At 35.9% G+C, this 15,924-nt stretch overlaps 1 protein-coding gene across 3 annotated transcripts in view; it reads right to left on the bottom strand.

The window, feature by feature from the left end:
* Positions 1-1,546: 1,546 nt before the first annotated feature.
* Positions 1,547-15,924, bottom strand: part of SGCZ (sarcoglycan zeta) — a 195,956-nt gene continuing 181,578 nt past the window's right edge. Inside the window, exons 6-7 of one of the 3 annotated variants that reach the window (XM_023761193.1) lie at positions 6,314-6,437; positions 1,547-2,317 (exon numbers count right to left, since the gene is read on the bottom strand). In XM_023761193.1, coding sequence (XP_023616961.1) covers positions 2,126-2,317; positions 6,314-6,437 — 316 coding nt within the window. In that variant the 3' untranslated portion in view covers positions 1,547-2,125. The remainder of the gene's footprint in view (positions 2,318-6,313; positions 6,438-15,924) is intronic. The other 2 variants (XM_023761194.1, XM_023761195.1) reach the window with 2 other exon arrangements.

Below are 15,924 nucleotides of genomic sequence, written 5' to 3'. Positions count from 1 at the left end.
AGATTCGAAACACAGCTAATTACTAATAAAAAGCAACAAAAACAAACCTGTTACCTCTTGATTAAGAACTTTTCTAATTGTTTTAATTTAGAGGTGTTTTCAACTTAAATATGACTCAAATTAATATGTGGTGTTTTCCTAAAAAGTCCATAACAGTGATTAGCATTCATAATTTCTCAAAATTTTTTGTATTGTACTTTGTATTAGTATTTTGCAAAAAAACATTATGAGAATTTCTCATATTAAATTTTAATAGTTTAACTTAAATAAATTGAAGTCTCGTGTTCTGATATGACTTTTAAGCAATAGCAGCAATAGCATAGCTTAATTCTTCCTCCAATATTGATTTAAAGGTTTATTTAAGAAACCCAAAACACAAGTTAAATTCTCTTTTAAAAGTAATAAGACTGCACCAGCTTTCTGCTTCTTCTGCTGAGTATAGAACTTATTTAATGAAATGGAGCTTTCTCAATTATTTGATATGATGGATAATGCAAAGAAGATAATTCTGGATAAATGGTTCACTGCTTACATTACCCATTTTCCTGCTTCCACTACCCCAATAACCTCAACAAGTACCACTCTCCCACTTTACTCTCGGCTGCAGAGGCCTGAGCTCCAGTGTCTACAGTCAGGGTCCCTCAGAATGAAGCTCCCACGCACTTGGAACAGTGTGCATGGGAGGGCCTGGGAAGATTGATTGACATATGAAAATTAAGGACTTACCTTATAGTAACCAAGTCATTTTCCCATAATAGAAAATGTTTAATAGAATTTTAAATTCTTGGATTCTGTAAGTTTCAAAAAAATTTGAGTTAAGGAGTATTGTATAAATGAACCTACAGTATTCTGGTGTTGTGTTTTAGAAGCTAATTTACAAAAATAAGCAGTGAAGAAGGGAGGAAACTGATTTCTGGTAGGAGGGTAGCTTAAGAGTCTGACAAAAGTAAATGTGAAGGGCTGAAAGAACAAATTCCTTAAAATATGAATCTAATGATGTAAACACATTTTCAGCATTTGTTAGCATTTATATTTCTTTTACTACTTGAGCAGGAATTTTAAATTTAATTTCTACTGTCCTTAAATATTGATCTCCAGTGAAAAATACATAGATATACTTCTGAAGATGGTACTCCAATGGAAAGTGAATCCATTCTCAGCACTAGGCAGCACATTAGTATTTATTTAGAGGATGTTTGAATTTATCAGTCCGAGTCAAGTATAAAGTGAATGGTGCGAACAAAAACTGTACCATTAGAACCTACGTGTAAGAAATAGCATGTGGATCCACACCACCTACCTGTATGCCCCGATTAATCCTTTCTTATATCGCAATAAATGAGATGTTTTGCTAAAAGTAAATATGTCACATGCAATAGCCAAGTAAAAGCTACATAAGGACATTCAGAGCTGACCAATGACAGCAGGGTGGCATATGGTTAATTCTGTAAATATATTGCGGAGTGCTTTCAAAATTAGCTAATGTACAAAATTCTCGACATAGTAGACAACGAGTAACAACACATTGAATTTAAAGAAACAAAACTCAGAGTGGGATTCTGTCTTATTTTGTTTTGTTTTGTTAAAAACCATGTATTGAATTTAATTTTTAGTAAAGCAAGCATTACATAATGCTTTAAAATTTTAAAATTCTGGGGAGGGGGGAGTGTACACCTAAAAAGATGAATGGAAAATTGTGCTTTCAGACTGTCGTGTTAGTTTTCTCACAGGGTTAACCATTTCATGTTGCCACTGGACACTGGGAATTTCGTCTAGGTAATGGACATATGTGCAGTTCATATCCAGGTCCTGCAAAAATCTAAAACTGTGTGCTTCACTTCATGTAGCAAAGGCACCTATGTTATTCTCCCTTTTGAGCCAAAGTTATGATCCAGTTTTCCTGCTGAAGACGAGCTTCCTCTGTCCTGCCACGCACCCCCTCTGTGCTGAGCGGGACAGTAACTCACAGGAGAAGGTGGAGGCGAGTCCCTGCTGACGCCGGGAGAAGTTGCTCCGTGGACCATTTGAAGCAGCTCTGGACTGATCACAAGGGAAACCGAGCAGAACCGTGAAGCAGACAGACAGGAACAAAAGGCTATTCTGGTGTGAGGAGGAATCAGTCACTTCAGCTCCACAAGCAGATGCTGCTGCTGAACTGACAGGTGGAACCCACTCCTGCCGGAGAAAGGTAGAGTTTGCCGTTGGGGCAGGCGCACAGTTCGTACACTGTCTGTCGAGGGTTGGGAGAGCTGGGTGAAGACGAGAAAGAGCCGGTGGGCAGATTTCCCAGCCGAATGGTGTCCGCATTCAAAAAGATCTACGGGGGGAAATTGCATTTTAATTCATTTTCGCACTCTCCAGTCCTCGGAGCTTTACCACGTGGCCTAGTGAGAAAGACTACACAACAAACACTCTATTGGCTTAGCTGCCATGCTTTGTTGAGCAAATTACATTCCCAAGGCACAGCCCCAACGCTCTACAGCTATCTTCTCCTCTGAGACAGGGTGCATTGTGATGGCAAGTCATTCTTAAGTTTTAAAAATAGTATAGGGGCAAGCTCTGGAATGGTGGGGTTGGGGTCTGCATATTTGGAGGTGAGATCTCTGAAGACCTGTTAGGGCTGGTGTTTTGCCCAAGGAAACTTGAGACCTAGATGAAAAACAGTGGAACATGGAAAGCTAAACAACATGTGGATAAGGAGGTCCTGTGGGGTCGATCAAATGACTATAAGATATTGTGAATGGTTCACTTATGAATAAACACAGAAATACTTGTCACTGGTTAGCCCCGGTGATTTGCTGACCCCGTGCTGCTACACTGGCTTTTATAGTTGGAAGCTCATTGTCTTTCCACTGGTGTAGCCTGATGTAGCCTGAGGGAATGAATGCTGCTTTTATACAGGAAGGGCAAGCAGGTGGCAGCCTTGGAAAGCCAGCACAGATGTAGAGACCTCTTCAGTGGCCTTAGCCTTGAACCGTATGGTGTGTGGCTGGCCCACTTCAGCTTTATAGCACTACCCTCTACCTCTCCTATCCACTTAGGGGCTGCTCAGGACAATATTTAGCTCCATGACAATACTTAATTCCATAAACTTCTGATATCCAAACTGCATCCTCACCCACATAAGGGAGGCATATTTGATTAATAGATAAATTAAAATGAAGAGGGCCTTCAAAAAGAGAAAATTATATTTTATTGGCTTAGATAGAAAATAAGTCAAGAGGTAAAAGGGACAATATATATTGATTCTTTCAACCCAACATGGCTCAGCTTCTCCAGGCTCCTGCAGCCTGGATGTGCTTGCTCATGGGCTTGCTCGTATCTCTTTCTGTCTGCTGGTAATACTGTTCACTTTCCAACTTCTCAAATTGATATTTCTAGTCTATATTGTCCTATAAACCATGTAATCCATTTGTTTGGAAACTCTGGTACTCAAAAATACACCCCTGAGGTTTTAACTCATGGGCCATTGTGTTCTCTCCACTAAGAATTCATTTATCCCATCCTTCCCTGTTGAAATCAGACCTATTGCTGTAGGAAAAATCTTTATCAGTTTGCAAAATAAAAATTGTTTTCTCCTTCCTCTGTGATCTTGTAACATGTAACTACATCATTGCTTTGCATATACTATTATAACATGTCCAGCGTCCTTACAGCTATGATTCACATGGTCCTCAGAGCTGAATTTGAAATTCCTTGTAACACTGTGAGAAATAACTGCATCTTCTACAGTGCTGGTTTTGAGGGTAATTTCATTTTACACACTTTGTCCATTATTTTGGTAACCTCAATGCTATGCCTGTTCTGATTTTAACTAGTTCAAAAACTATCTAAAGATAGATTTGACATATTTCTATATTGTTTAATAAATGATCAGTTTACCTTTCTGTGGCATAGTCAATGAAGCAAAGAGAAAGATTTTTATATCATTTCACATTTCTTTGTAGGAAAATTACATGTTATTTATTCTACTATAAAGTGCTGTGCCTTTCTACATCTTCGTTTTATTAATATAAAAATGACCACAGCTGAATACCTCTGGATATGATTTATTTATAGCATTTTACTCAATTCACAATTAAATGCCAACCTGTAATTGACCCAAGGAATCTGCTGATATTTTGAATAAAAGAATATCAATAAAGTAGTGCGTAAGTAAGAAAAGAACAAAGATTAATAACCACCAATATTTCTTATGGGATGATTCACTATGAATAATTTGAATGAATTATTAGCATGATAAAAGCAACTCTTTAAAAGGGATGTGAGATATTTAGAAAGTTTTCTGTCTTGTTGTGGAAGACAAAGTATTGTAGTCTGTAATAGAAGTGGAAAGAACCCTAGAAGGTAATATGGATATATTTTTTAAATATCATAAAGCATATTTCTAGATCACATAAGTTGTAATAAGATGCTAATGTGGTTCTGACAATGACTTTGTTTATAAAAATGAAACAAAATATATAATTAAAATGTATCTTGAATCAACAACTGAGATAATGGCATAAAAGTAAAAAAAAGGAATGTCTCCCTTTGATTCTATTAATTTATGCTCTCATCTTTACATCTGAAGAGGTAAAATGCTCCAGAACAGCTCTTAAATTAGCCTTCCATTCTTTTTCTTCTCAATTTAAACTTCCTAAGCTCATAATACAAAATAAATAAGCACACAAAGTAAGAAAATACTAAGGGAATTGATTGGCATAAACAGCTATACAACAGATTTAGCCCTTCAAGGGCTTTGGGAGTCACAGTAGAAATATACAGAATAGAATATGTATTATGTGTAAGGCTTTGAAATAATTAAGGTAGAATTAAAAACAAACAAGCACACAAAAGAGAAACTACAAAAATGTCCATGCAGATTTGAAAAAACAACAGATGAGAATCCTAGAAATGAACAACATAATTACTAAAATTAAAAGCTCAATGTAGGGATTAAGTATGCGATAAGATACCAAAGAGGAACCTGGGCCTGCAGATCTGAATAAATAAACAGAGTGAGGCACAGGGAGGCAAAGAAAGAGAAAGTAGGAAGGAGAGGCTAAGGGATCTTAGGGCAAAACAATGCAAAGTCTTAGCATTTCTTCAGAGGTCCAGAAAAAGTCCACAGAGAAAATGCGGAGAGGTACTGTGTGAAGACATCAGTTGAGTCATTTGCCAGAATTGACAAAAATGCGACTCTGCAGACACAACAATCACATGCTTAGAGCAATAAGGTAAAGGGAATAAATGGTGTCTATTGCATTAGAGTGCAAGAGTGGAAGACCGAAGGCAAAAGGTTCTTTAGAGTAGACAGTGAAAAAAAGCAGATGGTCTTAGAGGAATGACAATAGACTTAAAGGAGATTCTTAGGGGAAATGAAGTGAACAGAAAAGACTATTAAAGAGTATCTCCTAACCCAGGAAATAACAATACGGTTAAATAGTAAAATAAACTTTCATTTTGTTTTCCTTTAAAAAATATATAGGTACTATTTTTTTAAAATATATTTTTTTTCATTGATTTGAGAGAGGAAGAGAGAGAGAGAGAGGGATAGAAACATCAATGACAAGAGGGAATCATTGATCACTGCCTCCTGCACGCCCCCTACCAGGGATCAGCCAGCAACCTGGGCCTCTCCCCTGACCAGGAATTGATGACTTCCTGGTTCATAGGTCCATGCTCAACCACAGGAACATGCCAGCCGAGCTAGGCATTATTTTTATAGAAACAAACGGTCCTTTTTGTGAAAATGTTTTCAAGACCAAAATATAATTTTAAAAAAGATTAATTTATTCTTGATAGTATCTTGACATTTAGTATGTGTATCTGCCAATTTTGAAACTACAGGAACTCAGATGCCCCATTCATTCTTGACATATGAATATCTTTCAATATAAAATAAATAGAGCTTTGACTTAAGAAAATAACATTAGGTTTACCAAATTTCATATTCCAGAAGTATTAATATGGTCATCATTGCTATCTTAAGAAGCAGCTCTCTATATCAGTAATGGCGAACCTATGATGCGCGTGTCAGAGGTGATACGCGAACTCATTTTTTTGGTTGATTTTTCTTTGTTAAATGGCATTTAAATATATAAAATAAATATCAAAAATATAAGTCTTTGTTTTACTATGGTTGCAAATATCAGAAAATTTCTATATGTGACACGGCACCCGAGTTAAGTTAGGGTTTTTCAAAATGCTAACACGCTGAGCTCAAAAGGTTCGCCATCACTGCTCTATGTCTCAGCTGGAACCATATGCATACACTTTGAGAGGAAGGACTCTCACCAGTAAAGAGCCACCCGCTACCCTGGGGACTCACCTCCCCCTCTGTAGACTGCAAGTGGAGCTCCTTCCTGCAGGTGGCCTTGAAGTCTCCTGCAGCAGCGCGCACCTGGACCCCTCGAGGAGCCTCCATTATCAAGGACCTGGTTGGTGATTCAAGCCTAAGGGAAAAACATAGGAATCCTTAAGAGTAAAAATAAAAAATTATTATGATGGACTAAAAGATAACATTAGTCAACTAAAAACAAACAACTAGGTAGGAATAAATAAAAATATTTGCCATTAAAAAAAAAGCCAAATGACATTTATAATGATTTTTGATTGCCTTATTTATTTTTTTGGCTTTTAATGAAATTATTTCTTGGCATCAATTATTTACTCTCATTTGTAAACTGATTTACTTCATTTCTTATGTTGTTTCCCTTCACAATACACATGAAAGTAGGTCATAAGTTTACTTGTTTAAATCTTTTATACATTTTCAATATTAATGATGGAGTTTTAATAAAGACATTTCTACAAACTGAGCATATAAATATCCCTCAATAAAGAGTCCCTATTTTGTGGAGATGAGAGAGCTCTAATGAAAATCATGAATATTGCAAACTGCCAAGCACACACAGTAAACATTTGTAAACTTGAACATTTTCAAAATACTCTTTACACTTCAAAGAAATTAATCAAAATGAAGAAATAAGACATTTCCTCCATCAACTGACTTCTGCTGGTCGAGGAAAATGTCCACAGAATAAATGACATTAGTCTGAGGAAGGAAAATTAAGTAAGGGATGATATACAAGTACAAGATGGACTACATACATTTTGAGATTGTAGTCATTCAAGATTGACTACATACATTTTGAGAAAAGAAGTGTTTAAGATGTGTCTGCAAAAGAAAGGTAGCTGGGAGGCAGTTTCAAAATTATCTTTAACTATAAAACTAGAGAAAAGAGCCAAAGAAGGCAGAATACAGAAAATAGAATACAGTCGTAAAAAGCACTAGTGTGAGAAGACACTGTACCCCTGAATTGGGCTTTGGATAAGTGCTCTGCTCTGGGCTGCAATGACCTGTGTTCCCTTGACCACAGGAATTCAGGACAAGAGTCCCCTCAGGCTCACATGCACCATCACTCAGAACAGCTAGTTTACAGCGAGGCCATAGATCCAGAGCTGTTTTGTAGAGAGAACTACAGTAAACAGTTTGATCAGCTCTCTCTCTCTCAGTAGTGAAGTTGAAAGTGATATTGAGGGACTCCTATATCACTAATAGCACTTAGACAAAAGTGATTTGGGCATGTTCAAATGACGTTTCTTCTTTTTTTCCACTCAGAAACCAACTTTGAAACTTCCATCCCTATGGGCCTCTTGAACATCTTCATAAAATCCCTGGCAGAGCCCGGCCAGTGTGGCTCAGTGGTTGAGAGTCCACACAGGATCCAAGAGGTCAAAGTCTGATTCTGGTCTGGGCACATGCCCTGATTGTGGGCTTGACCCCCAGTAGGGACTGTGCAAGAGGCAGCTAATAGATGATGTTTCTCTCTCATGGATGTGTCTGTCTCTCTATCCCTCTCCCTTCCTCTCTTTCTAAAAAGCAATTAAAAACATAGTTAAAGCCTGTGCTTAAAAAAAAAAAAATCCCTGGCAGGAGTGATAGTGATGTCAGGTTCTGACTAAGATACTTTAAACAAATATCTGTATGTTGTCTTTTTTTTAAAAAAAACAAATCACACATTTTACAGAATATTTGTAAACTTGAAAAGGAAAATCACTTGTCATTTTTTATTCATAATTCTTTTACTTTGACACATTATTTAATTTCAAAATCTGAATGTTAATATGTGTATTTTAAATTAATTTTCCCAGTTACACCTCCAAATCTATATCACCTTAAACAGTATATCTGTGGCCCCTACTATTTCTATTTGTTAATTATTTATAATATAAAATGTTATTCTTTTTTAATATCTCAAGAAAAATGATTTTAAATATGATGTTGCATGCAATAAGCACAAATTATTCAAGAAAAATGATCTTACATATAATAATATTATATGCAATAAACATTAATATTTCAAGAATAAAAGGATTTTAAGTATAATAATATTACCAAAATTGTACTAACATAGTACGATATCACAAAAGTTAGAGGAAATATTAAAAATCTACAACTATCAGGATTACTTCTATTATATTCTATAATATTTTCCCCCTTTGGCTCTATTTTTGTTCATCAGTTTATGTTGTTCATTATATTCCACAAATGAGTGAGATCATATGATATTTATCTTTCTCTAACTGGCTTACTTCACTTAGCATGATGCTTTTAAAGTCTATTTTGTCCGATATGAGTATTGCTACTCCAGCTTATTTTTTCTTTTCCATTTGCATGGAAAAATTTTTCCATCCCTTCACTTTCATCCTGTGTGTGTCTTTTGTTTTGAGGTGGGTCTCTTGTAGACAGCATATACTAGTAATTGGGTCATGCTTTTGTATCCATTCAGCTACCCTACACCTTTTATTGGAACATTTAATCCATTTACATTTAGGGTTATTATTGAGAGGTACTTACTTATAGCCATTTTAATTCTGTATGGCTAGGTTTCTCTCTCTGTTTCTTCTTCTCAGCAATCCCTTACAGCAATCCCTTTAGCATTTCTTGTAATGCTGGCTTGGTGGTGATGAACTCCTTTAACCTTTTTTTTTTTGTCTAGGAAGCTCTTTATTTGACCATCTATTTTGAGTGATAGCCTTGCTGGATATAGTAATCTTGGTCTCAGATCCTTGCTTTCCATTACCTTGAGTGCTTCATGCCATTCCCTTCTGGCCTGTAGAGTTTCTGATGAGAAATCAGATGTCAGCCTTATGGAAACTCCTTTGTAGGTAACAGTTTTCTTTTCTTTTGCTGCCTTTAAGATTCTCTCTTTGTCTTTAATTTTTGGCATTTTAATTATGATATGTCTGGGTGTGAGTCTGTTTGGGTTCTTCTTGTTTGGGGTTCTCTGTGCCTCCTGAACTTGTGTGACTTTTTCCTTTACCAGGTAGAAAGTTTTCTACCATTATTTCTTCAAACACCTTCTCCATTCCTTTCTCTCTTTCTGCTTTTTCTGGCACACCTACTCTTCTAATATTGTTACGTTTCACATCGTCCTACAGCTCCCTTAAGCTGTCCTCCTGTTTTTTTTTTTTTTTTTCTTTTTGGTTCTCTAATTGAGTGAAAAAAACTCAACTCTGTCTTCTAATTCACTGATTCAATCCTCAGCTTTCCCTAATCTGCTGTGTATTCCTTCCAATGTGTTCTTTATTTGTGTTATGTCATTCTTTATATCAGACTCTTCTTTTTTCATAGTTACTATATCTTTTTTTATACTGTTGAGCATTTTTAACATCATTACTCTGAACTCTGTTTCAGATAAATTTCTTATCTCAGCTTCATTTATCTCTTCTGGAGAATTTGCTAGTTCTTCCGTTTGGGGGTTGTTTCTTTGTTTCCTCATTTTCGTTGTCTGCTTGGGTTTGTGACTATGTATTCGGTAGATCCTCTACACCTCTCAATCTCCAGTGCAGGACAGTGTTAAAGGCTGTTTCTGACTAATTGGATCAGGCAAAGACTCAAAGCCTCCAGAGACCACCTCTGCCTACAGACTGATAGGATTCCAACTTGAATTGTCCCAAGGCAATTATCATCAGGTGTGGAGAGTTGTTTATTTTTTCCAAAAGGGTGGGGCAGTTGTTTCTGCCTGGAGGCTAATTGTTACTTTTAATCTCTTAAGTGGCCTCAGGGCAAGGTTTTTTCCAATAGGGTTGTCCGACTATCTTCCCCCTAGGCAAGGCAGATGTCTATATGGGAAAGATGTCCTCCACTGCATGAGGGAATGACTCAACCCAGGAAACTTGGGGTGTCTGCCTTCTGAGCTCTATCCCCCAAGTCCCCAGTCCCGGGTTCTGCTCTCACAGCTCCAGTCCACTTCACCCTCCCTCTGCCAGAGTACAAGGTGGGTGGCTCCACAGGGAATATTTGTGCGTTGGCCCTGTAAGAGGGTGTCCGAATTTTCAGCTGCCACTCCATGGCAGACAGTACCCCACTGCTTTTCACAGCTAGATGTTACCTCAGTTTGGTGCTCTCTGTTGGGAAGCCCAGCTTCAGGATTAGATCCCAAAGTTCTCAGTGGCACCCAAATGCCCCCCCCCCCCCATGAGATATCTCTTCAGGACTTCAGTTGCTGTCTGTGGGTGCCTGGGCAGCCCTTTCCTACTTCCACCCCTCCTACCAGTCTCTATGCAGTCTCCACCTTCGGTCCTTGGGTATCACAGTTCTCTCCAGTGAGTTTTCCATTAATTATTCAGGAAGCCTTTCCGTATTTCAGCTGTAATTCCAGCTTGTTCCTGGGAGCATGTCCATGCAGCATCCTCCTACTCTGCTGCCATTTATTTCTAAAATGTTATTCTTTAAGTTTGGATATTATTGAACCATTTAAACAGAAGTCAGATAAAAACTTAATAAAAGTGGATTAGAGTTCTAAAACAGATTATGAATCTGACATTCATGAAAATTCAATTCAGTTATCTTATAAAGTGGGAGGAAAAACACAGTTTCTTTATCAAGTAATAAGATTTAGTTTGCTTCTGAGGATAAGGGGTTAGAGTTATTACTCATATGTTTAACAGTAAAATGTCCATATTAAATGTGTACATTTTTTGTAGCATTTTTCTACCATGTCTGACATTTGGGATTAGAGGATTAAAATATATTAAAGATTTCAGGGCTCTTCATTTATTCCATTTTAGTATTTACTAATTATTTAATCAGAATTTTTTCAGTACATTCAGGTATCCTTTGCCACTATAGCCATAGAATAAGATGTTGGGAAAGAGGTGTGGTCTCAGATCTTATAGGATTATCTACCTTTTACACAAAATTTGTGAAATATTGTGCTATGGAAACATAAGTAGGAAATTGTTAATTGATGTTAATCTTGTCATCAACTGTATTAAGGTGTAATAAATAATGTTATTGGCATGTAGCAACACCTTTAAACTATATAATTCATGTTGCTAGATTATAATATTAATATAAATGCTATATTATTTAATGCCTGTATTTTATAATTATTTCAGGGAGAGGGATGTATAAAATGGACATTTGATATTATTTACTTGAATATTCAAGAATTGGAGATATTCCTGAATAAAAATAAACTCATACATATATCATATCATGAAACTTCCAATATTTCACAAAGTAATGAAAACATGTAATAAAAATCCAGCAAGAATCTCAATAGAATCTCTTGAAAGTTAAAACATTATGTCAAAATAATTGGGGGAGAAAAGTATGTTAGACAATTACCAGATTTTAAAAATAAAATAAAGTGGAAGATTTTTTTAAAAATTAGAACTTAATCTAAAATTATTTTTATTAAAATGATATTGGAATTAGAAATAGAAATTGGATCATTAGAACACAATCTAAAATAGAAAGTATGAGAAGTATCTGACAAATGTGCAATCATTTTGTGTTGGAAAATACTAGGTTATTTAATGAATGTTAATAAGTGATGCTTAATAAACTGACTAACAATACTGAAGAAAATAACATTGGATCCTTAACACACTCTGCAGGAATAACTTCCTGTTCCATCTACTCAAAATATAAAATGTAATAAAGAAATCACAGACGATAAAATTCAACAGAAACTTAGAAGAAAATTCATAACCTAATTTTCCATTTTTTGCATTCAAAGGATAAAACTATAAAATATAAAAGTGTTCATTTTAAAAGTATTAAATTCACAGCAATGAATTTCTGACTATTTTTGGTACCCAAAGATTATATAGCAAAGAAGCATTACTATTGAACTCTAGTCTGCTTGTTTTCCCAAGTGATTCTGGTTTTCATGGTTTTTACATAGCAAAGATGCAACAAGATTTTGCATTGAAGGTTGTGCAATTCTCAGATTGAAAATGAAAAGCCTCGGTCTTAGAAGAAGTTTCAACATTCAGAGGCAAGAATTCAGAATTCTTTTAAAGTAAATCCCAGGATGCAATTACTAAATAGAAACTTAAGTAGAACTTAAACATCATATATCTTGTTTTTGCTAAATATTTAACAAAGTGCCAAAGAAATAGTAGGCACTCATGAATTATTTGAGGTTTCAATGATGGCATGAATGGAGAATTGAACAGAAAAGTGTTTTAAGAAAAAAATTAACGCCAACTGTGACTTGAATATATAAGAAATTTTACTGTCTTATCATTTCAGGCTACAATGAGCTTTCTTCAGATGCAAATCACATTCTTTTTGTTTACTCCATTTTTTCTTGTTTTCTGCTCACTAGCACATGCCATTGTGGTTTCTTCTTTCACATTATCTCAAAGAAATTTCTAGATCAATTGTCTTTGTTTCCCCATGTTTGCAAGCTAAAAGAAGCTTCTCATAATGTTCATTTGTTACTAACACTAGATAAATGTATAAATGCATACATAGAATGAAAGAATAAAAGGAAAGAAGGAAGAAAGAGGGAGGGAAAAAGAGAGGGGAAGGATGGGGAAGAGAGGAGAAAAATACTACTTTCTTTTTCTTCTCTAATTAGTAGAACAATACCAGCAAAGTATTTTACTCCTTTATTGACAAAATGTCTCAGAGAAAAATACTCATCTACTTAATAAATGGTGGCTTTTCCTTGAACTTAAAAATGATGTAAATTAGAACAACGTGTTTCCAAAGAGTAATTTTAAATTATATTCATGCAAGAATAGAAACGATGAAAAGATGCCAATTACATCATTAAATATTAAACTCATTTACTGATTCCAAGTCAAGATTCTTGTCTTATTTTTGGAGCAGTTAATGGAACTTGGATTCAAACAATCTTCAGTGGGCATTATATAATGGATTTCATTGCTTCTCACCATAGAGTGCAGAAACCCTACTGAACTGTAATATTTTACTTATAAATTAACTTAAAAATATAAAAGGAAGAACATTCATACATGAGTTATCCCAGGCAAATATGGCATTATGTCCTTATTCACCATTCAGCATGTTTTGTTTTGTTTTTAGCTTTTTAAAACACAGGCTCTATTGAAAAACAATTCCACCTGAAATAAAAAAAAAAGTCAAAGAAAACCAGCATGTGTAGGTTTAAAATGAACATGGAAACTTAGCACAGAACTCAGCACATATTAAGCATTCAACAAACATCTGTTGAATAAATAAATTATATAAATCTACTATATTTCTACACCAAAATATTACCTGTATTCTATAATAAATGTTTTGGGATATTCCTTTCTAAAGCCTTTTATTTTTGACAAAAGCAAAAGCAATGTGTCTACTTACTCCCCAAATTACCATTTTAATTACCTGCCCAACCATCCCACCTTGTTGCTTAAAATTAGGTGTCAACTAGGAGTGCTTCTATTGCCCTGAAAGGAAAATTGTCAGCAAAACTTGTAAAGATCTCAGACACTCTAATTTTAATCTTCAGTACACACATAAATAATTGAATAACCCCATCACTACTGTGCTTTGCTTATGTTTCAGTTGTGGAATTTAGATCAGTAACACTCATCTTGGGGGTTGCCAATCTGCTCTTAGCAGCAGCAGATAAGCCTAGCTTAAGTCAATCTTTAAATCACTGATGAATAATTAGAAAATTAAAAACTAGGTACACTATATACTAATATAATTTCATCCACATTTCCCCTTACGAATTTTGAGACACACCAGCAAGGTAATTAAAATAGCAGTTGGTTCTTATTCCTCTTTGGGCAATATACTTTTCCTAACAACAAAGCATAAAAATGGGTACATCATTACTAAAATATTAGAAGTAAAAAATGTTTCTTTTAGAACTTAGTACTTTTAAATTTTTTATTGAATGAATCATTAAACTCTGATATTTATATTAAAACAGTTCAAAAGCAACTGAAATTAGTGTTTGTTAAATGTGCCTTAGCAATAGGATAACAAATACTGCCACATTTCTTATATACATGCATTTAGTAGTCCTCAGTATTCAGTTTTGCAAAATTTCAGTAATTCAAGTGAACAAATACTTCTCAGACACTATAATGTGTGAGATACAATGCTGGGTGCTACAGAACTAAAGGTAATAAGCAAAGAAGATGCAGATCTGTTCTAATGGAGCCTGCAACCTCGTTAGGTGGAGAGGGATAACATTAATAATTACACAAAAATGTTAAATTCCTGAGAAAAGCATCATAAATCAAGACTATAACACACTATGAGACACTACACATAATCTTCAATCCTTCTAAGTCTTTGAGGGTTTGGCCTAGAGTAAATAATTATCATGGCTATCTTATAAACAAACTAGAGGCCTGATGCACGAAATTCGTGCAAGGGTAGGCTCTTGCAGCCCCAGTGGCTGCTTTGGCCCTCGCAGCCCCGGCTTTGTCCAGAAGGTTGTCCAAATGGTCGTTCCACTGTTTGGCCGTTTGGTTGATTTGCATATTACGCTTTCATTATTATAGATACCTTCATCACAGCAAGAGGGCACCTTCTGTTATTGTTAGTAGCTTCTTTCAATCTGGGTTACTCTACTAGTGAGAAACTGAGTTCTTCAGGAAATTTTATCATAGAACTATAAACGTCTGAAAATTTTACACTTTTGAAAGCATGTCTATTTTGGCATTAACATTTTTCGACTTTATTTTTCTATTTTCACTTGAGCAGTTTTCCCCACTCATCAAAATGGGAAGGGCTAAAGCTGATATTTATGAAATAACATTTTTTCTTACTATTTTTATAGCGTTTTCAAGACAAAGTTTCTCAGGTAGATACTTTGATTCAGCTTTAAATATGATTGTAATATTTGATTTATTTTTAAAATATCAATATTGTCCTTTTCAAATTAATTAATTGGGTTGACAGTGGTTAATAGGTTCATATAGATTTCAAGTCTACATTTCTATGATACATGATCTGTATATTACATTGTATGCCCACCACCCAAGTCAAATCATCTTCCCTCACCTTATATTTGACCCCCTTTACCCTTTACGAAACCCTCCACCTTCCCTCTAAAAACCACCATAGTGCTATCTGTGTCTATGAGTTTCAGTTTTATATCCCACTCTAGAGGCCTGGTGCACCGGTGGGGTCCCTCAGACTGGCCTGTGGGATCAGGCTGAAATCTGCTCTCCAATATCCCCCAAGGGGTCCCAGATTGTGAGAGAGTGCGGGCTAGGCCAAGGGACCCCTCTGGTGCACGATTGGGGCCGGGGAGGGATGTGGGAGGCTGGCCAGCCAGGGAGGGACTGTGGGAGGGCTCCAGGGCATGTCTGACCCATCTTGCTCAGTCCCAATTGGCCAGACCCAAGTAGCAAGCTAACCTACTGATCAGAGTATCTGACCACTGGTGGTAAGTGCACGTCATAGCGACTGGTCGACCAGTCTAATGTCTGCTCCCTGGTGGTCAGTCCACGTCATAGCAAGTGGTTAGCATATCATTAGCATATTGCGCTTTGATTGGTTGAACAGCCAACCAGATGATTGGACACTTAGCATATTAGGCTTTTATTATATAGGATATCAGTAAAATCATATGGTTCTTAGCTTTTGCTGACTTACTTATTTTGCTTAGCATGATATTCTCAAGGTCCATCTATATTGTCCCAAATGGC

Source organism: Myotis lucifugus, unplaced genomic scaffold (assembly GCF_000147115.1).
Source record: "Myotis lucifugus unplaced genomic scaffold, Myoluc2.0 scaffold_201, whole genome shotgun sequence".
Lineage (NCBI taxonomy): Eukaryota > Metazoa > Chordata > Mammalia > Chiroptera > Vespertilionidae > Myotis > Myotis lucifugus.
The sequence above is the reverse complement of the archived record's forward strand: the minus strand, read 5'-3'. Positions and strand labels throughout refer to the sequence as shown.